The sequence below is a fragment of the Panonychus citri genome, unplaced genomic scaffold (assembly GCF_014898815.1).
Source record: "Panonychus citri isolate SS breed McGregor unplaced genomic scaffold, ASM1489881v1 Contig00072, whole genome shotgun sequence".
NCBI classification, from domain to species: Eukaryota; Metazoa; Arthropoda; class Arachnida; order Trombidiformes; family Tetranychidae; genus Panonychus; species Panonychus citri.
The window spans coordinates 1,121,188-1,145,238 of record NW_026515477.1 but is presented as its reverse complement, the minus strand read 5'-3'; the positions used below and the strand labels follow the sequence as shown (position 1 = coordinate 1,145,238).

The following is a 24,051-nucleotide window of genomic DNA, read 5'->3' as shown; positions in this document are numbered from 1 at the left end:
TTAATTATTTTGCTCTCATCAACTAATAATTGTTTCAATATTAAACAATTAGTTGATTTAGTTTTGTATTGTTCCAAGCAATTGGATCAATACCAATAATCAATATAAATATTTTTCTAATTGACCTTGAAAATCAGAGTTAAAGTATTTCAAGATTACATAATTTACTTGCCAGTTTGTAGTTACAATCTAAGCCGACTGATTGTATGCAATTAAATCTAATTGATTAATTAATTATCATCAATTTGAACAAGTAGATAATTGTTGTGTATGTCTTTCTCTCTCCATCCAATTTAAGTTAATCTTCATCTTAATTTTTAACCATTTACCCTTAGATCAGTAATTTTATATAATAACAACTAAGAAAAGAAATTGATTAATTGTTTTTTTTTGCTTCTCCATCCTCATCATCAATTTGTCATCATTTCATCACTTTCTCGAGTTTAAGTGGACTTTGTTTCCGGTGATAATTCATGATAATCGACATTGTTGACTAATCCAAAGTGAAACTTGAAACCACTTCTAATTCTTGACCGTCGGGTAAATTTTGTCATCTCTTATGATCATGATTCCTCTGTGTAAGAGGATCATCATCATCATCATCATGATAACGATTATGTTAACTACTAATTAATTAGTTATGCAAACAATAGATAATCATTGAGTCTCAAAAATCCAGTTATCATCCAACTTCATCAGCGTCATCAGACTTTTACACACATAGAGAATTCAATGAATATTAAGTTTTTTTTTACAATTGAAAGATCAAACCATTGATAGAAATTTAAATCAATTGAATGATGATAACTGATCATTATCAGTAAAATTTGATTCATTCAATGTGTATAACAAAAAAAACTCATTTTCCTGAGATGATTGATTTTTTTTTATTATTAAAGAGAGTTGATTATAATCATGATACACTGATAATAATCACAAGTTGTATGTTGTTTTACCTTTTACATTTAAATGGTTTGATAGTGCAAACGATTTTTTTGTTAATTCAATGAATGAATGAATATCATCATCAAAATGTACTTTGCTTTTCATTTTGTGATTTTTTTCTTAGCCCAATGACAATTAAAACTGATTCCTGTGGCTATTGTTATCCTCTCATTGATCAATTGTTTATTCAAAATTCCCAATGATCATGTGGATTGATTGGAAAAATATTAAAACTTGATGTAATCTGATGGAAAGTTGCATCACTTAGTTTGTGGATAATTTTGACTTGATATCTTCAACCTTGCTATGAAATTCGTTTGCGATATCTTTATTCTGAAGAGGAGGAAAAAAAAGGAAGAAAGAGTGAGAGAAAATTGTTAGAATTCAATTGAGCAATTAACGGAAACGGAAAAGAAAATAATAACGGAAAATATGGATGGTTGAAAATCTTACCTTGAATTTAATGCAAAATTTACCAGGTTTTTCTGGTTCTTCGGAATAATCAACACCAGCCCAAGTTAAGGCATTTTCTGAATTTTCCATTGTTTCAAACTTGATACCGGATGAAATCCGCTGATTACAGGCAATCTTCAATACTTTATCTCTTCTAAGGAGCATTCTGTATGAATCTAATGTTAGAAATGAAATAAATTTAACATGAAAATGATTAATAAGCAAAAAAAAGCAAGTACTTCTATACTTATATGCACGAGGATTAATTATTTTCTTTAAATGTAACTTACTGTTGGTTGGATTTTTTAAGATTTTAAAATCACCAACACCTCGTTCTTTCCACTCTTTATCTTTGTCACTGAATAAGAAAATTTTAGCTCTCGATGTGAATTGAGGCTGCTCATCTTCTTCACCGGTCTTCACTTCAATAATGTCTGGCATTTGGATGGTTGGAAGCTTGAATACAGCATTTTCAGAGCCTCCAGCTAATGGAAAACATGTAAACAATTATTATTATTATTATTATTATTATTATTGATTGTACACAGAGATTTTTGAAACTTGATCAACTCACCGTCTTCACCAGTGGCAAAGTTTTCTTCTTCATCTCCTCCTTTACTAGTTCTCTGGAATACAGGAGCAGGTGTAGTGATGGCACTCCAATTAGATTTACCGGTTTCCCAATTGGTTTGAGGGGCTCCGTAAGTTGCGATGGCTGCAGCAAAGAGATCTAAGGGAGAGTGAGAGAGTCATGTCAATACTATTATATCATGAGATGAATAAATAAACTAATTATTTACTTGATCCAGAATCTGCTGAAGATTCAAATGGTTGTGATGTCTTTGGATCAGCGGGTTTTTCTTTGGGAGTATCTTCATCACATCCACGACAACCAGGACAGGGTTTTACATTTTCGTAATCATAGAAATTAAGTGGTAACTTATATTTTTTCGCTAATTCTACTGCTTGTTGAGACTTAGGTTCTTTAACGTAAACAATTTCGAGATCGGTATCTTTCCTATTAAAATCTCCCATAAAGGTTTCTTTAACTGGAGCTTTACCGACATCAGTTTGAAGACCACTGTTGTTAAATGTAAATGGTGAGGTTGAATTCATGTTACCAAAGAAAGATATTCCACTTTGACCTTCTTTATTAGACTCTGACTTAGTATTTCCAAATATTGATGGTTGACTTGTTGGAGATTTATTAGTATTACCAAAAGAAGAGGTATTAAAGGGTGAACCAGAGGTAAACAGTGGGAAGCTTGGTGGTCCACTGGTAGTATTTGATGATGGTTCCAATTTAAATGAGAAATCGGAAGATTTGTTAGAGCTTGTGTTGCTTGAACTAAACGAGGTATCGGCGGCACTGATGTTGGAAACATTTCTGGGAAGATCTTTTGAAGATGAATCAATGGCCAAATCAAATTGACTTTTAACGGGCAATGAGAATGAAAAATTTGGAGTTTCATCAACTTTTGTTCCAATCCCCATGGGAATACCAAAATTAAATGTTCCTGTAGGTTTACTAACTGGTGACGCTCCAGGAGCTAGAGTCTCACAGGCAGCACATTGTTTAGAATTAGCGTCATTACGTGTGTAACATGCGTTACATTCCCAACCCTTTGGTTTCCATAATTCGGATAACGGTTTAGTTGGCTCATTTGGTGCTGTTTTTTTCATACTATCGGCAGCAACACTTGTTGGGAAAGAGGTCTGGGTGGTTACAGGGAGAGTTCCAATGAGACCTGAAGTTGCAACCATGGGTATAGTTCCAAATGGTGGGACTGTTGCTGGAATACTGGTTTTACCAGTAGCATATTGATTGGGAGTTTGAAAAATTGTGACTCTAGTGATCTAGGGGGAAGACTTTGTTCAACAGCGGGAGGTGAAATAGGAACATATGATGGGCCAGGCATGGATGGATTGGGAGCTGGTTGGAACATGAAACCAGAACCTGGAGATTGGCCGAGTCTTGAAAATACACCGGTTGATTTAGGGTTAAACACAGAATCAACTGCGAATGTTTGATCGGGTGGACCAGAAATGTATGGATTATGAGCTGTAGGGTAAGAGTCAGAAGTATATTCTGAGTATTCTGATACTGGTTTATTTTCATCATTTTGTGTAGCACCACCATCTCCTTGAGTATCCCCATAAGATTCAGTAAATTCATAGATGGCATCTTCAAGATTCACTTGTGATTTCATAACTTTATCCATCATATCAGTATGTTTATTAACAGTAACCTGAAAAATTAATAAAAGGATTAGATAAGTTTAACTAAACAATGATAGACAAGATAGAAGCTAAAAGGATTCGAAATTACCTTAATATCAGTTAAATTTTTCTCCAGCTCACCAGAGAAAGCAGCAAGGTTGAATTTCTCAAGACTTTTCTATAGATTGATTGAAGAAGAAAAAAAATACAGACAAAAATATTGAGAAAATTTCCTAGGTATTAATTATTGATTCTGGAAATTACCTGTAAGCTTTTGATTGCATCAATTATCTCAGATGAACTCTTGGTGACATCCGTTTGAAGCTTACCCACTTTTGAACAAATACCTTCTTGAGCCTGAGACAAGATGATTAACTCCTTTTCTATTTTTTCAAAATTAACTTTAGTAGCCTATGGAAGATTAAACAATAAGAAGATTAATAATAAACAATAATAAATAATTGGTTAATCTCCATGTTGAAACTTACGTAAGGCGATAAAGCTTTTGGAGAGGCAAAACGACCTGATTTTGGAGTAGAGTGAATATCGTCACCTGGAAAGAGAGAATGAAACAAAATGGTTAAGAAAAAAACATCTATAACTTGTGTAGAATAATTAAATTCAACTAAAATAAGTGTAGAAATCAATTTAAAATTGGCTGGTATAGTTGAACGGAAGTGTTACAAGTCACATGACATCACATGGTAAATTGTCAGAGCAAAAAAATGTAAGCAATTTCAATTCTTACTTCGATCAGTCAAGTTGAGATCAGGATTTTTAACAGAAATTGGTGTAACAGGATCGTTGATAGAATTATTGAGAATATCCAAGGTTATGTTTCCAGGAGGAGAACATGGTGAACAAATCTGAAAGAGCGAGGAAAAATATATAAAAGATATAAAATGAATATAAAGAGATTCGAATTCGAGAAAACAAACAAGAGGTTTACCTTTATCTTTTCAAGAAGGTCACTGTCTTTTCTGGCCAATTGAAGTCTTTCCGTCCACAACTAAAAGCAAAGAGTAAACAAAAAAGACATGAAATTAATAATACAAAATAAAACATAAATAATAATAATAAAATTGATGATATTCTTACCTTGACTTTATCAGGCTCAAGATTTGTGTGAGGAATCAGCTCCATGACTAAACAATGAGAGAAGAGACAATTGAATTAGATACTAAATATGGAGGAAAAAAATGGAAAACGGAAATAAATGATCAAAATAAGGGTTACTTTTTTCAAATAGATCAGATTGTGATTGATCAAGTTCTAAACTCTTCATGTAAGATTGAATCGCATTTTCCCGTTCAAGTAATGCTTCCTGGATTCTTCCTTGCAGTTTATAAGCTGCTGGACAATCATTTTTAACACTCATAAATTCAGTCAAATACCTAAAGTAAAACAAAATGGACCAATTAAAAAGTGATACAAGTAAATAAGAACAAATAAAAAATGGCAACTATTATATACAAAAGAAAAAGCGAAAAGAATAAAGAAAAGAAAAGTCCCGCCATTATGACGATGAATGAGTTACCTTAGAGCCTTTGAATACTCTTTGTTGAGGTAATACAGTTTAGCGAAATTTTTTGCCCTTAATTTACGCTGAAAAAGAGAAAGAGAGAGACAAAGAAAGAAGGTGGAAAATTACAACAAATTCAGTGGATAATTTAACAAAGTAGACATTACAAATGTCAATACGAGAATATTAATTAGGTTACTTACATCATAATCACTTTTAAGACGAGCTCGGTAGTTGAGAACATGATTATCCAGATCAAGCTTCTTGGCAAAATTAGCCATCCCTTAGATTGATTGAGTGAGAATTAGCAAAAACAAATTGTTAAAACAAGATTAACAACAAAATGGTAACCTTTATTGTTTGGTAAAAAAGGTAAAGGACAAGGAAGGATAATAATCAACTAATTATGAGTTAATAAAAAAGACAATAACAATCAACAGACAATTAATTTAAAAAAAAACCAGACAATCAAACACAAAGGGAAAACAAAGTCCACACCAGAAAATACAAAAAAGAAAAGAAACTCTGGTAACCATGACAACCATTAGATGGCAACGGTTTAGTGTTTTGCGAATTTTCAGCGCAAAATTTAAATTTTTAAAAAAAGAAAAATTTTTAATTAATTTAATTGAGAATTTTGAGTTTTTTTTGTTTCTATTACAGTTTGGGATTTAAATTTATCTAATTTTTGGATCTTGATTTGATTTTGGTGAATTTGAATTCTTTTCCGTATTGTGTATTTTGGGAAAACTGAATGTCAAGACTTTTGAACTTTTTTTTTCCTCTCTTTGAAATCAATTAACTTTATTACTACTGATTGTTGGTCATTTAAGTTAATTGATCAACAACAATATGGAAATTGGCTGATTGTAATCAAGATAATGGTTGATTGGTTATCATTTATAATTTGTTGTCTTTTCATTGATTGAAACTCTGAGATGATCAATTGTCTGTGTGTCTTGATTGTTAATTTGCATGATGTCAAATTGGTTAACCTAATTATGGACAAAGTATAAAAACTTTGGTACAAAGACAATTAGAAATCAGTTTGATTCATAAATTGTGATAAATCAGTTGAAAGTAAATCTAAATTTCCACCAATTTGTTAACTGTTTGGATTAATTGTAATTAGTGAAGAAGAAAAGTTTTAATTCTGTTTTCTATTCGGTAAATTGTTTGTGTTCAAATTGATTTTTTGTCATGTCTTTAATTGTCCGAGTCGGTTTCTTTTGGTTATTAGTTTATAATTGTTTAGTTAATTGTTCAGATCCAAAGAATCGTAATCATCACAATAAAGGTGATGATATTAATTTGAATACTCTTCGAGGAAGTTGCCAACAATATGGACACTCTTGTCTTGGTGGACATGGTAAACGAATCTCAAATGGCCCATTAATCAACTTAATTGGATTATCATCATCATCATCATTGGAAGAAGAATATAAAAATTATCCAATTAACAATAATCATAACAATCTAATTAAATCAATACCCTTTTCATCACAACCAACAATCATTCATGGTTCTTATAACACTAATCCATATTTAAATCCTTTGGAGAATCAAGGAAAATATCACTATGGACCAGTTAATTATTACGATGAAATTAATTCACAATCTTAATTTTCATTCCCAATTAATTTAATCATCAACTTTTTTTCATCTCAATTTTAATGTTCCCATTTGGTATCATTTTTGACCAACAGATGGCGCCACCTGAAACTCCATAGAGTTAACATTATATATGTAGCGACATCTATTGAGCAAATAATAAGAAAACATTTAACTCGTTATTAAATATCTTCATCTCAACAATTATTTAATCATTATGATTAATTATTTAAACATTTTCGTGATTAATAGTTAACTTTTCTCAAGGTAGATAAGTATCAAAGTCTATTGGAACAACAATTGTGATCAAAAGGATAAAAGTTATTCTAATGGAAAAGAAGTAAAGAAAAAATTTTTCTATCCAAAATCAACTAATTCAATAATCAATTAACTTTGCAAATTTGGAATTAATTTCAATAATCATGATAATTAACATTCTTAATCGGAATGAATCAAATTAAATAATATCTTTGGAACAAGGAATTGATTGTTGGCAGGAAATTCTCGTCCACTGTGATCGTAAATATTAATACAACCTTCACTTGATACGAATTTTAAATTTATTCCTTAATTGTTGTTATTTATTCTTGATGAAACTTAATGATAACAATTAAAAACCCATTTTCTTGTAGAAGAAAAAAAAATTTTATCATTTACTAGTATAATAAGAAACAATTAAATTACTCGGATTACAATTAGAAAGGTTTCGATTTACATTGAGATTGATTCCAATTTCAAGTAACAACTAATTTCTCAAAGCAATTAGATTGTGATGGTTTAATTGTTATAATCAACAGGAAGGAACAGAGTAAATAACAATGAGAAAATTTTCTTAATCATTAAAATACATTCGCTAATTGTTGTGTATAGATGGCGCTCGAAAAGATGAGAGAGTCGATGTCGAATAGAATTTTTTTTTCTCTCTCATTTTTACTCCTCACTTTTCATTTCTATTCTATCCTCATCATTATCATCATCATCATCATCATCTTCATGATTAACTTTCGATAATAAAGACAATATTAATTTCTCAGTGTGCTGATTCCAATTAGCTTAATGGATTTAAATTGTTTGAAAAAAAGTGATTTAAAATTGAGCCAATATGAAGTAACGGTGATTTAATTAATTGTGAATTTAATTTGTATTGTTCCGTTTTTTTATCATCATTATTTTTTCTTGATTAATTGCTCAATATCACGATTATCATCTAATAAGAATCAACATTTATCTTGATTGTGATTTCCAATTATTTACTTGGATTAACTCAAATTCTGGATTAGTGATTTAATTGTTTGGGTAAAACTTTTTTCCTCATCACCAATTGTGCCAATTAGTTAATTAGTTAACTAAATGTGTTTCCAGTAACTTGATTACCTGTTAATTTTGTTTAATCATAACGTTGAGATGAAATTTCAACAATTTATCAACTCTATTTGGTTAATTAATTGTTACCTTACAATACAATTAACATTAACAATCATACCAACAGTTAACACTTCCAATAAATTGTCATCTAATAATCAAGGTAAATAAATATTAACTAAATTAACTGATTGAAATAATTTAACAAAATGCTTATTAAACTATTGACAATTTCAATAATTTAGCTTAATGTTAAATTAGTGTCAAATTAATAAGCAATAAGATTAATTTTCCCAGCAATTAGTGAAAATTTTAACAACATTCATCACAGAAACAACAACAACAACAACAACAATTAGCTAATTGTTAATCTTTCTCAGCTAATTGTAAACCAATAATTTGCATTATTTTTCATAAAGTAATTAATTATATTTTTAACCATCTTGGATTACAATTAATTAATTATATCAATTGATTTTCCCATATGAAATTTTCACTAATTGTCAACACAAATCGCTTACCAATTGACTTTACATGATGAGAATTGAAATAATTTGCAATAAATTAATTAAATGATTCAAATGATTGTTCTTGATTGTTAATTAATCATGAGAATCATAAGAAAGTTGATATAAAAATGATTAAATTGTAATCACTGTAAAGGAATCAGAGTTAATTTCAATTGTTTAAATTAACAGAGGAAACGGATTTAGAGTAACAATCAATGATAATCAGTTGATTGTTACTCTCGAGGTAATAATTTATTAAATTGCGTGACAAACAGTGATTTAGATTGTAATCAAAAAGTAAAAAACTTTGATCATTAAAAAAAATGAGAGAAAAACAAAATTAGAGGTTACATCCTATTGAGAGCAATTTAATTTAACAATTAAATCTAAAACTGACCAAACAATATAAATAATACACACTAATCAGTTAAGAGTAACAATTAAGGTTTAATTTGATAAGACAATTGAGTCAATTACAATTAAGATGGATGACATTTAGATTAGTTTAAGGTTATGATTATATTACTTGATTGTTGATTAATAGTCTTGTTGATTAAATAAATTGAGACATAATGATTATTATCATGATCAGATGATCTGAGCGACAATTGATTAATTATTTTAATAATCTTGATCCAACAATTAACCAAAACCAATTAACCATTAAGGTGCGGTTACAAATTTATAATCATAATTGTCTAATGATTGATTTGTTAACAATTAGCATCCAAATAATTAAGAGATGATCATTGAAATGAAATTTATTCAAATCAATTGGTATTTTAATTATCAACCAAAATGATTACAAAATCAACAATCAACAAAAGTAATCAACAATTGATTGTTGTTGTGATTTGTAGGGTTAGATAGACAAATCTAAATATGATTACCAAATAAAAGTAAACAATTAGTTAATTGTCTCTTAGAAAGTTAAAGGTTAAGGTCAAATGTAAGACGACAAAACAATCAATTTAAAAGTTATGTCTACAATTAAGCCGATGATTAAATTATTTATTTAAATCTCAATGAAGTTAAGCCAAGTAAAAAGTTTCCTAATGTTTACAAAGAGCAAGTTTCTTATTTCAAATTGCCTGAGGCTATTAAGTTTCAAATTATAATCAAAGTTTTAAATTATCAACTGTCTATTTATCATCATGCTCATCCTTTATTTTCTTGGTTTAAACTTCAATCAATTTGATATTATTGCCTGAAGATGATATTTATTTATATCATTCCAAATGAAATGTTTAATGAGGGGAGAGAGAAAAAAAAAATAGTTAATTATATTTACAATTAGAATTATCTACATTAGAGTTAAATTAAGATGGCGAGAGTTAATTGTTAATTGTTGTTTACAATTGAAAACTTTTTCTTTTTCTACACTTATTAGATATTGTTCCTCTTCAGGCCTTAAATGGAACCAAAAGTCGATTAAATTGTAAATACGATTTGGCCTCGAACGATTCGGTCACCCTAATCTTATGGTATCGTAAACACGATGCCACTGGTCCACCTTTTTACACGATCGATGCTCGAAACCGTTCATTGGCCTCCGCTGGACACGTAATCTCAAGTGATAAGTATACTGGTCGAGTTGAATATGATATCAATCAATCACAATTAATAATTAATCCAACAATCGAGGATGATGGTGGTAATTATACTTGTCGAGTTGATTTTAAAAATTCACGAACACGTTATACACTTAATCGTCTACAAATTCAAGGTAAATATTTCCAATCAATTGTAACAATTAAGATGATAAATATGAAAACAAAATTATCATGTTAATATAAATGTTAAAAAGCTGATTGATTGATTGTTATGACACTTGTGAGTTAATTGTTTAGCCTGATTTTGATTTAGTTAACTCAATGTGTAACTTTAGGTAAAGAGTCATCAGTAAACACAATTAGTATTATTATCGTTCAATTTGATTATAATTGTAATCTTGATGGATAATTATAATATTCACTCAACCATAATATTGGTGTCATCGATTAAATTTCATAGACATTTGAACAATTAACCAATACGATATGTAGATTAATACAATTAATCTTGGCCAATCTCTGAATGAAAGCCCAGTGGAAACAACTAACTAACTAACTAACTAACTCGGATTTCCAATCTTATCAAAAATAAGGAAAACATATTAATATAAATCAATGGATACATGGTGATCATGGTAATCATATTTCATTCTCGTGCCCATGAAATTGATACTTAACACACAGAAAAAAAAGAAAATACTTGAATAACAAAACAGAAAAGATTGAAAAATGATAATTTCTCTTGAACGAAATTACAGAAAAATAATATTATCTCATTCGGATGTTATTACAAAGGTAAAAATATTTATCTCTTTGAAAAGAATCAAATTTCCAGGAAATCGTTTTAATCTAATGCCCAGAGAGAGAGAGAGAGAGAGAGAGAGAGAGAGATCATCTTATTATTATATCCGTTTTAATAATAAGATAATCATCTTGTTTCATTCATTTTTCACCCTGATTTTCATATTATACTTTTCCCTTCATTCATGTTGAAGTTATCATATTATTTTTCAACTCCCTGTCCACACCTTGAATATAATTAGATGCCCATTCACTTGGTATTACCTATTTGGTTAGATAAATTTACTTATCATTAATAATAATTTTTCTCAGCTCTCTTTTAATATTCCTGTTTCAATTATTGATATAACTCATTATTTCATGAGATAATCCAATGAGCTTTCAAGATAATGTAATTATATTTAACACATTGACCTTAATAACGATATTAATGGTTAACTATTATTAATAGATTATCAATTTGGTTACAAATGATGATGATTGTTACAAGAGGTGAAGAACTTTTTATAACCAATAAAATGAACATTCAACCATGGGCTTGTTTTTTTTTGTTGTTATTCTGTAAGTTTCTCATGATAATAGATTATATGTTTCTCCCCCAATGAAAATGAACATTATCAATGAATCAATAGTGAGATTTATATTTATACTGATGATGAGACATTATTTTCAGGTGAATGCTTCTGTTTTTCACCATGAAAGTATTAGGATAGGAAAAGGAAATCTGTTGATGAAATTTGCTGTTTAGATCCTCTTATCATTCACTGGACCCTAAATTTTTACCTTGACCATCTCATCTCATTAAGATAATCATTATGATGATGACGATTATGGTGATGATTATTTATCATCATCTTCGTCAATGTGATCATTTTGTGAATAAGATTTTGCCTCTCCTTCTTTACCTTTTTTTTTATTTGTTTATCGATTATCAATCCATTGATTGGCAAAAGGATAATATGAAAGGATTTATTGGTATTATTGAATTAGTGGATTCGGTGTTAAAAAGTCTAATATAAAGATTATCAAGCTCAAGAATCTGTGAATCAATGAATAGAATTGGATGATTATCGTGATGAAAGTAAGCCAATCAATCATGAAAATTGTCTATTCCAATTCAATCAACCTGAAGATGAATCTTATTCAAATTATTATCAGTTACACTTTGTGATAACTTTTCCTCACAAATTGAAGTCTCAATATTATTACCAACAGAACTTGGAACAATATTTGATATTATATTCTTTTGGTATTGATCTTATTCATAAATTCATTAAGATTTCGAATCGTTAGATGAATAATAAGCTCATTGAAAGTTCTAAGTATAACCGAAAAGTGTTGATATCCATTCATGATTGTCCGGTAAGTTCTTGGAAAAGAATGAACGAAAAAATAACTGACCAGAACTCTAACCTTTCTTGACCAATAGTTACCAAAGAAACTGAAGATGATAAATTTTCTGTTAGTTTTATACTGATCACCACAAGAACCTTGAGAGGGAAAAATATCCATCAGAAATCATTTTCACTCTTTTCGATCATCTCTCTCTCTCTCTCTTTTTCTCTTTCTTTCTCAGTCAGATATAATCATGATCCCATGAAATCACGTTCGAAAAATAGAATTTGCAACATAAAAAAAAAGTTCTCTTTCCATTTTGTAATATTATCATCATTTCCAACACAAAATCAATCCATGTAACCATAATCATCATCACGATTAATGTTATAATACTTATAATACACAGAATGATAATGATAATATACTTTTAATAATAAATAGACGGGACATCAAATACTAATGTTAATTGTAATCATAATAATCAACCTCTTGTTTGGAAAAAAAAGTTTATTAGTTTTTTTTGTTCATGATACTAAATTTTATCCTCTCTCTCTCTCCATGTTATCTGATTATCTGCTATCAATGAGTTATCATGATAATAATTATTATTAATATTGATAAGTATTCATGGTTAAAGTTGTGGTTTAGTTTTTGCCTTCATTCAAATGTTTCATTCATTATATTAAATTGACACACAGAGTATTTGGTTTACAACTGATGAATTATTTGACTGTTCATTTAGGATAATCATGTTGATTATGATGATCTTGATTACATTCAATCATTTCTGAATACCCACTTAATTTAATGTAATCAATCAAGTTAAACTGACAAAAATTAAAGTTGATATAAATGGTCAAATGATCAATCAGCCAATGTGTTAACATGGTAAATTGTTTGTAATACTTTCAACATTTGGTTACAATCTAACAATATCTTAATTGAAGTTAATTAAGATTAAATTTGATTGCTCCTAATTTGATTCAACTGTTTTTCTAATTCTTTTAATACCATTCAAAGTGCCACCCAAAAATCTAGTGATAGAGGAAATGAATTCTGGTAAAATCTTATCCGATAAAGTTGGTCCTTATAATGAAAATTCAACATTAATCTTATCCTGCCGAGCTTATAAAGGTAAGTTAATCATTAACTAATTAGCTTGATTGTTACCCATTATCAAGATATCACTTTTGATTACTCACTAGACAATTGAATGATAATCATATTTGATTGTTGATTAGTAGTAGTTTATGATTATTTTTTCATTACAATTTCCATATAAATATAACTGTATAACATTTCCAACGAAACTTTATCGAAGTGATGAAAATGTATTATCTAAATCATTCAAGTTGAAATAATGCTGAATTGGGAATGAAACTGTATTCTCAATGGAGTTATCAGTTCGACCCATTCTCTGTGTTCCCAGGAAAGACTCAGTAACTGACCATCATGAAGAATCTGTTATTATATCAGTATTTTTATTTCCTTAAGTTGGTTGGATGGTCAGTTTTTTTTTCTCTCTCTCCCCCTCTATTTTGTCACCATGTCCCCTAATTCACAGTGAATTAAATTATCTTGTTTTCGTTGAAATGTTGAGACAATTAGCTGACCATCGATAACAAGAAGTATAATGATGAAGAGAGAGAGAGAGAGAGAGAGAGAGAGAATAGGAAAAAACCTTAGTGACCACAGAATCATTCTGAATATATTCAAACAGAATTAATTTTAATTCATCATTATTCAATCAACTACTGAATATCCTGAATTTCCCATGAGCATTTGATTCTGATAAAATAGCAATTAGACGAAATTCGTATTGTATGTCACAAGCAATTTGTTTATCATCGAAACCATTACCATCATTAACATTCAATGGTCAAAACAATGAGAAGATTATAATTTAATTTCAATTGAGATAATTCAATCTATTAAATCATCAAACCAATTTACCAAATTGTTTTCAACTCAATTCCAAACTTTTCCCTGATCCTCTCATCATCAAATCAATTGAAATTGTCCATCTAACAACAGAATATTTAACTTGATAAATGGACTAGATTAATGTGTTGATTATCTTATCATGAACATTATCTTGTTATTCATGATGATGAATTTTTTCTTCTTCTATTCTACTTTTTTTTTCAAATCAATCAACTTGGATAACATTATCTGGACAGATAGTCAATCTAATCTTAACCTTAGCTTTTTGTTTCTGTTTTAATTTTACTCATCACTTCCGTTTCCCTTTAATGGTTATCATTTATCAAACTTTTAATATCAATGAAAGTTAATGATATTCTGTCCTTGAAAATACATTAAAGTGATAGTAATAATTAAATTTCCTGTTGTAATTTTTTTATCATTATGATACATTGAATGATAAACTAATTTGTTTACAATGTTACTATCATTATCTTATTCATTTATCAATAATTAGATGTTTACTTTTAAGATATAAAATGTTAACTTGTCAATCATGAACTATCATGGAAGTTGATAAACTTTGATTACATGAGAGATAATTTTGATATTTTTTTTCTAACTTAATTGTTTATGAGAATATGATAATAATAATCACATAGAGATAGATAGAGACAGAGAGATATATATTGAAGATAATATGAATTATATTATATGATAGTAACATTGTTGTAATGATGATCAGTTAAACTTTTGCGTGCCTACCACTAAATGGGTTTCAGCTTGAGGGTAAATTACATGAAAGTATATACATGTTATTATTATGATATTCCGGTTGTTATCTGAACTGAATTTTCAATCAAGTTTCATCTAATCATAAGAGAATGATGATCATCATGGGTCATGAGGATGATGAGAATGGAGAGATGATAATGTTAGTCTTATGATTTTGATTTAAGATTAACAAGTTTAGACAAAGGTAGATGAATGTATGAGAGAAAAAGATGAGAACGAACAAGCAAAAAGTTCTGAATGATATTCGTGATCTGAGAAGTAAAATGTTATCTCCAAATGGACTTTAGACATTTTTCTCTTCTTCTCTTGGAAAATCATATTTTCTTCCAAACATCTCTCTCTCTCTCTCTCTCCCTTTTAATACTGAATTTTTGACCCGAAGAAAATGAACTTTGCATGCAAGAGAATCTTAAAAATTCTGAGAGTTCTGTAAATCTTTGTTTATCAATTTTTTACAAGACAAACTTTCTATTCATGATAATATTTTCACTCCTTGGTAAATGAATGAGATACAATTAGATTTACATGTCAATGTATGAGTTTTACCAGAGAAACAAGCAAAAGTAAAGTGTAACTTTCAATATGATTACATTGGAAAAATTTCTTCTTCTTTATATCAAAAAATATTCTCAATCCATTATCATAGATTAACTGTCATTATTTAATAGTAACATGAAAGATTATTCAGATTCCAAGAACTATGATTAATTATTATCAATCTTTCTATTGGATTTTATCCAGAGCAAAACAAGTTGAATATTCAACTTTCCATGAGAACAATTTTCGAAAACAAAAAAACAAATTTGAATTCTCACTATTCAAGTTATCCTTGAATCTAAATTGATTGGCAATCAATCGAATTTGAGAAAAGATAATTCATTCATTTCCATGCTCATTGTTGCCAGAATTAATTACCATCAACTAAATTTATCTCTTGGTAATTTGATTAGAATATAAAATGTTCACAATTGTAAAGTTCGTAACAGTTTTTCATTGTTGTTCGATATGTATTCTAATCTGAACACGTTAATTGTAAGAATCAAGTTGATTTTAATTGATTAAATTGTTGGATTATTTTGGTTTCCATCTGAGTTGAATGTTGATGATAACAATTTCTGTCCAATCTCTGGTCAAGTTGAATGATCAGGAAATTATCTTAAATTGTTTCTTTTCATTTTCTTATTTGTATGGTCAATTTGACCAAGCAAAAAGCGAAAAACTTTTATTCAATTGTGATGAATGGTTGGTAATCTGGAGAGCATTTTCCTTGACAGAATCATCTTTAGCTCTTCATCTTCATTATTGTCATCATCTTTCATCTTCATTCTTGACTTTCTTTTTATTGTAAACTTATTATGCTGAAGATCATCAATTGATCGAGATGTAAACAACTTTAATAATAATAATAATAATTTCTTTGTCTTTTTCTTATGAGAGAAAAACAAAACAGTATTGTTTATTATATAAGTTCATGGAGAGTTCAGAGAAAATTTCATGGAAAAATGATGAACTGAATGCTGAATAGTGTGAATATACAATTCTTATTTTGATTATTTCAGAGTTTTTTTCTTCTTTCGTCAAATAAAATCATCTAGAAACTTTTATCATGATTAACATTTTTACCTTTTGTTCCTGAACATTATCCATGAACTTCATATTCATAAATAGAGATATTGTCATGTTAGTGTTCTGGTTATGGTGAAATAAGAAAACCACCAAGTCAACATTTTCTCCTTCCTGTTATCATAACATCTTATGGAAATAAGAATTTTCTGTATAATTGAATTTGTTCCTATTCTTTTTCTATTTATATTCTATTTCAGGTCAACCTCTTCCATATCTCGAATGGTACATTGGTGATGTTCCAATAAAATCAAGTGAATCTCGTTACGATGAAATGAAAGAGGAAACTTATACTCGACTAGAACTCTTTTTGGAACGGAAATATGATAAAAGTCAAATAAAATGTGTTGCCAATTTAAAAGACTTTTTTCCAGTTCTGGTTACAGAGATAACTATTCAGCTCAATTGTGAGTATCTTTATCATGAAAGAACATGTAAAATTCAGAATTAGAAGGAGAGAAATTTGTGTAAACAATAGATTCGAAGATATTTAGTGTTGAATGTTCAGTCCGAACTATTCAAGATTCATTCATTGATTGCTATGTAAATTTCTTACTCTAATGAACTCTAGTGGCACCATTGAACACATCGATACACTTTTATAAGCAAAACTTTCTCGTTGGTGACATTGAGCTGATAACATGTCAATCATTTGGATCCAAGCCCCAGGCCAACCTAACATGGTTCATCGAAGACGAGGAAGATAATGATGATGACAATGTACCCAGAATTGGAACGTAAGTTTGAGTCTTAATTCCCAATTATGAACAAATAAATGTTCAATTGGTTGCTGGCTGAATGAATTTTCCTACGACTTATTGACATAAAACTGACGATGAGATGATAACTACGAATAATGAAATTCAAGGTTGGCTCATTTTCTAACCCAAAAATGACCATCAGAAGAAAAAAAAGTTCCGAAGATATTCAAATGATCACTAAAGAGTACGTGTCCATTAGTCTCTCTTTGGTGTGGTCTCTTGGAAGAAAAATGCTATTAAAAAATAATTAACACAATCGATGGCTAATTAACTGTTAACATTGATTTTCTTCTGGACAAAATAAGAAACATGGTGATAATGAGAATCTTGACCTTCTATTGAGTATTCATAATGGAATCAGAATCCGATTATTCATTAAATATTCTAATCAAGTCTCTCATTTATTCGATCATTCTCTCTCTCTAAATCTTTCTTTCTAATATAAAATATACTAGTAGTTCATGAAAGAAGATAATTAACTCATTTTCATTTGAACAATAAACTTTTCTTCCGTTTCCATTTTCATGGTGAATACAAATTCACCTTTACTAATGATACAATAGTCGAGGACAACATTACCTCATTAATATCATGATAGGTTAACAATCAATTTTCAATCTGTTGGAAACAATAATGATAATAATGATTAGTACGTTAATTTTCAATCAGAGTTACGTTGATATAATGGTGAAAATTGAAGTTCTCGAGACAAAAACTTTTTTACTTGGTTTTCTATGGGACAGTAATCACTGTTAATGGTAGAAAATTGTGAGTCAAGAATTTAGATTGACAGTGGAAAGAGATAAAAAAAAGTATCCATTATATTCCTGTAATCATGAGACTATTAATGTTATCCCATTAACTGAAAAAGGAGAGAGAGAGAGACAAGGAAAGTTACATGAGTTTATCATGCATTGAACTGAACTGAATAGCTGATTGACACTCTAAATGATGTATAAAGGAATAGGAATTCATTTCGACTCATTTGTTTGACCCGACGTACTATTATTATATCGTAATCATTTTTTATTCCATCAGAGTCAATCGATTCAGTAATTCAAGAATTCTTAATCAGAATTTCTTTTCTCCTTATATTTACTTTACATCTCTCTCTCTCTCTCTCCTCGATCTCTCTTGAAAACGAAGATAAATTATTAGAAACAATGAAAGAGTAACAATCTAAATGTAATAGAAAATCAATGCTATTATCTATTGGAAAAAATCTTCCCCCTGAAATATTTTAATGTTATCGAGATTTTTAATGAGAATCTATTATCACCTGAAATAAATAACATTTTCTATTATCATGAACCGATAAACTCTAATAAGCTTGTGAGGGTTTCAACTATTTTCTCAATGATTTTGTTCATATAATTGAATAGAAATGAGAAATAATCATTCCCTGATAATGATGATGTTCATGATAATGATGATACTCTCATGTTGAACGTTGGATAATATTTTAAAATGATTTTCCTATCATATTTTACCATCCAAGAGTGAAAATTTCATCTCTCCTTTTGGTGTATTTATACATGAATCTAGAAGCAAATTGAGCTTTATCATTTTTCATGATGATGATAATGATTCCGTTAACAATAATGATTCTTTATCCTGCTGATGGGCTAGGATGAGAAGCTAATAATTCTGATGAATGATAACCTCAAATTGTAACATTTCAAGTTAATATTAAACATTGTCATTCAAAAAAAAAATGAATAATCATCATCATCATCATTCTGATTCTGATTCTGATAACATGATAACAAGCACCAAGAGTTAAACCTTGAAGATAGAGAAAGTTAAATTAATGTTAAAAGCTTCAAGTGAAAAACTTTCTTCCCCTGAAACTAATTGAACACTGAATGTTAATAACAAGAGATAATTTTCTTGCATCCAGAATTTTATTCATTTAATATTAAGATAATCATTCATTTCTCATTCAGAATGTTATTATATCTTCTCCATCATCATATTCTAATGCTAGGTATTAACTCTAAGTGTCCTTATGGATGCACAAGAATTGAAGAAAGGTATTCAAAAGGTATCAATTCTTTAAGGAGCATCTTCATTCACTGAGATAATTATCATGATAGTATTAATATAATCTCCGTTAAGATTAATTTATTGATCAGATATTCAATCAACATGAAATTATTATTATCTAATAGTAATTAAGATATCATGTAATTCTGATTCCTATTAATGGGGTTTAGTATTATTATTATTATTATTATTATTCAGCTTTACTCCTACAACTCAAGTGATTCATTATCGTTGCAACAAGTTTTTTTTCTTACCTTTTCCATGTTGAGTCTGATTGAAATTATCCTGAAATAGTTGAGTTCATTGATGATGAAGGATAATAAGTTATTCTGTATCTGAGATTTTTTTATCTCTCATCATGATGAAAAAAAAATGGATAAAGAGCTCAGAGCATTTTCCTTAATAAGCTTTCAGCAATTTGATCTTACATAATAATTAATATAATTCATCATATTTCCATTCTAAGAGCTAATTTTGAGCTTCAGACCCTTTGGGCAAACCTCTATGCAAACAATTCAAATTTTCCACCAAAATTCAGTCAGAACTTTTCATTATTGCCATGAAATTTTTTTTATTCTCATCAGCATCTTTTCAATCATAGAATTCAAAATCTTTCAACTATCACCGTCTTCCTTTTACCAAAATTCCGTTTATTTAAATAACATCAAATCGACCATAGAAATGACTACAATTAACTTTCACTTATTATGATAGTAACTTATATGATACTTACATTGAGTACTTATCAAATCAGATCATTAGTCCGACTGGTCAGTTTGATTAACTGGAATCAATTCTGGAGATAATATTTTATCATAAAGTACATGATTTATTGATGTTTCCAATGAGAGAAATGCTTTAATTGATTGGATAAAGTAGTGACTGATACAAATAATAATATTAATACGACAAAGATAATGGATAAAAATGGATGGAAATTGCTGCTTTAACAATTGAATAGAACTCAAGTTAGGAAATGACCAATCTCAATGTCCAGTAAGTTGTATTGATGATCTAATTTCATGAATTGGATGTGTGAGAACGTTAATTCATTATAATCACAAGCTGTTGTTGTAAATTAAACTTTTTACTACTGAATTTGAATATACAGGGGGTGTTTACACTAATTAATCAGATTTGATTTGGAATAACTCGTAAACTAAGAGTCGCGGAAACAAATGGATGTGAAAAAAGATGGACCAATTGTCAGATTATATTTTATCAAATTCTTTAATACTAACACCAAAGTCCTAAAACAGCTAACAAAGTTGCTATTAATTGTCGATCAACTGTCGCGAGAATGAATTTTCAGTTTGGATTTGACCTATGTCCTGAAAGAGGTTCTTGTTTATTATGATTGACACTTGATTGATTGGTAGAGATCAGGGTGAAAGCAGTAAATAGAGTAATTAGTTTAATTCGATGGAGAGAAAATGATTAAGAAGGGAAAAAGGCAAATCGATGTATTTTTCTTGCGATATTTTGTTAGTTGGCAGAACTTTTTTTTACTAGATTCAACCAAGAATAGATCTTCAAGAATCATATCACTCTTCCGATATTATTAAGATATCATGATGAGTATAATAACTGTATATTAGATAATAATATAATTCTATCTGAATCTTTTTCACTACTTACATGATGATCAGCGGTGTCAATTATCAATTTTTCTGACCAGTTCCCACCCATTCAATGTAATATCCTCAACTCCTCCCTTTCAATTTTATCATATTATATTTATCCATTATCATGTTGTCCATTTTTTTGCTGTTCCTCATGAAAACAACAAACTTTTCATTATGATCAATGTGATTATGGTTCAATCATAATTCACCAAGTAAACATGAATTACAATTTCCAATAGTTATAAATGAAGGAGAAAAGTTCTGAATGTTATCGTGAAGGGAGAAATTTTTACTTCTAGTTAAGAATCGTTGGAATCTTGTTCATCTACGTGAGCTGTTATCATCAGTTCTGTTTCTTTAATGATTCAACAATGAGATTTTCATCTTTATCCTCATCCTTTACTCATCTTCAACTGGAATCATCTCAAGGCAGGAGAGGAAGAGAGAGAAAAATAATATTATCATTCAACTTTCATGGCTTTGATTCTGTGTTGAGTTTTTGTGGTGAACATATGTCTTTTTTTCATTTCTACATTATAATTCAACCAGAATTCATGATAATCTGAACAAATCTCCAATCCAACCTGATAGCTTATTGTTTTTATAACGATCTCAAAAACCAAAAGTCTTTATCATTTTATCAAATAGTTTTACTACTTTTATCTCTCTCTCTCTCTCTCTCTCTCTCTCTCTCTCTCAGTGTCTTTTCATCCTCATCATCTTCCTCTCCATAATCATGATCATCAAAATATATCTCATATTCTTCACCTCTATGCCAATAATAACTAGATTTTTTACTCGAGCTTTCGAAATCTTTGAATAGTCTCAATAAACTGAACACATAGAAAAGAAAAAAACTGAGAATTTCAAAAAATATATGAGTAAGGAAGTTTTTTTATCTCTCTTCCTGATGAAAATTCTGTAGGTTACCAGGGTTATATTCAGTTTCGTTTTTTATATTATTATTATCGCCACTGATTCTTGTATCTCCTCCCATTTAATATTATCTGTTATTACACATAAACATACACACAAAAGGTATCATGTTTATTGTTCATGGATATTTATCATGAAATAAATATTCATTGTTGAATGTTTCATCTTCATCATTCCACTTTTGAAATCAACTTTTTCGCTTGAAATTTTCTTCAACCTTTCCATGTTATTACATTTAGTGTTCAGCTGATTCTTAATTCAGATAAAAATACTGAGAGAGAGAGAGAGAGAGAGAGAGAGAGACATCAAGTTACATGAATATCATGGAACAGAAATATATACACAAGGAATTATTACTTGGAGACATTTAATGGAATCGATTGTATTATTGACAAAAGTCACCATTATGAATAAGTGATAATAACTGAAGATTTTATCATGAAAAACAGAATTTCCATCATGAACTGAAATTGTCGTTATAATAATAACCATCGACATTAGAGTGATACTTTCAGCTAATCATATAAGTGGAAAATGTTGACCTAATCATGAATTTTTAATCTCACCTTTCAAATAGTATTTCTTATTATCATGAATTTAATGACTGTTTATCATTCATTTACTATTATTTTCATGGTATTTACTTTGTTGACATTTTCCTTTTTTTCATTTACTATTTACCGTTATAGTTTCAATCTCTTTTTCCCTTAGTGACAAGTTAATTCTAATTGCAAATGAGACAGAAAAACATTGAGAGTCTCATTCATGATAATAAGATATTTGAGAATAATTCATGTTTATTCTTGTATCAGAAATGTTGTTACCTTTCAGTTTAATAACATTGTAACTATTATCAGAACTTTAAGAACTTGAATCAACTTGTTCAGAATTTTTTTCTCCTCATGTTCTCATCTTGTTTTTCCTCTCCAATGAATTTTCCATTGCTTTATTATATAAGAAAACAGCTCAAGATTATATCATGAATTTCTTAACCCTTTTCATCGGCTCATGTATTCATCAAGTGTTAAGATGCTCTTTACTTTTTCTTTGATTTTCATAGAGAAGAGCAAGAGATAAACATAAAGAGGAAAGAAACAAAAATCAAACATAAGACCCGAGAATCTCAGAACTTTTCTCAGAATTTATGCAATTTCTATTAATGTTATTTCGTATCGAATTTCAAACATTTATATCCAACTAGAACCCATAATTTTGTGCAATTACCTTTTTCTCTTGTTCTCATGAATAAGAGAGATTCTGAATTCAGGGTGGAAAAAAATCAACTTCTCAAATGATAACATTTCTTTTCTAGTGATGAACCGATAATTACATTGATTTAAAAGTGATAATCAGTTAGATTAACTTATTAGAACTTTTTATTGATCGATAAATGTCACAGTCGTTATTTTCTCTGAATTTCTACTAAACTTTCACTAGAATTTAGATTATTCTTACCACGAGTCAATTAGTTACTTGGAACTTTTGAATTTTCTTTTTGAGAGTAAAAATCTGATTGGGAACTTTATTTTTCTTTATTTTGATTTGAAAAGATTTGAAAACTTTTCTTAGTTCGAAATTCAGACATTTTTAACCAACTATTGATTCTTAAAGGTAAAGTTTTATCCTTTTCAAGTAAAATAACATTTCTCTTATTTACTCTTTTCTACTGTAACAATGATCATAATAATATTTCGAGTGTTTATCAAGACAAACTTGTAGTCATTTAGGAAAAAGTGAATGGAGAAAAAGTTTCAAAGTGAAAAGAAAAAGTTACAACAAAAGATTATGTTTTCTTTGGATCAGTAAACTGATCATCAATTTTCATTTTCGAGAATAATAAAATGCTAGTACATACAATATATATATCGAAAATGTAACGAAAAAACTTACTTGTTCATTTAATATCTTTCGACTGATCCATGAAACCAGGAAAATCTATTATGTATATTTTCACATGTTCATCGTTTCATTCACCTATCACAATATAATCTCACTAAAAACATAATATATTTGATCAAAGTCAAGTTA

At 28.9% G+C, this 24,051-nt stretch overlaps 2 protein-coding genes across 6 annotated transcripts in view; one reads left to right on the top strand and one right to left on the bottom strand.

Moving 5' to 3' along the window:
- Window positions 1-862: 862 nt before the first annotated feature.
- Window positions 863-5,639, bottom strand: LOC128386481 (uncharacterized). The gene is given in 15 exon segments (XM_053345516.1): window positions 863-1,278; window positions 1,399-1,574; window positions 1,689-1,883; window positions 1,973-2,128; window positions 2,199-3,129; window positions 3,132-3,647; window positions 3,728-3,796; window positions 3,883-4,029; window positions 4,107-4,171; window positions 4,367-4,484; window positions 4,568-4,627; window positions 4,717-4,763; window positions 4,855-5,012; window positions 5,156-5,223; window positions 5,344-5,639. Coding segments are annotated over 15 exon segments (2,853 nt in total). The 5' UTR covers window positions 5,422-5,639; the 3' UTR covers window positions 863-1,209.
- Window positions 5,640-7,720: 2,081 nt separating this feature from the next.
- LOC128386512 (B-cell receptor CD22-like) overlaps window positions 7,721-24,051 on the top strand; it is a 52,133-nt gene continuing 35,802 nt past the window's right edge. For all 5 annotated transcript variants that reach the window (XR_008324902.1, XM_053345551.1, XM_053345550.1 and 2 more), the window contains exons 1-5: window positions 7,721-8,276; window positions 10,013-10,348; window positions 13,335-13,448; window positions 16,856-17,062; window positions 17,227-17,392. Coding sequence is in view for 4 of the 5 variants with exons in the window: in XM_053345551.1 (XP_053201526.1) it covers window positions 8,156-8,276; window positions 10,013-10,348; window positions 13,335-13,448; window positions 16,856-17,062; window positions 17,227-17,392 (944 nt within the window). In the remaining variant the exon portion in view is untranslated. The remainder of the gene's footprint in view (window positions 8,277-10,012; window positions 10,349-13,334; window positions 13,449-16,855; window positions 17,063-17,226; window positions 17,393-24,051) is intronic.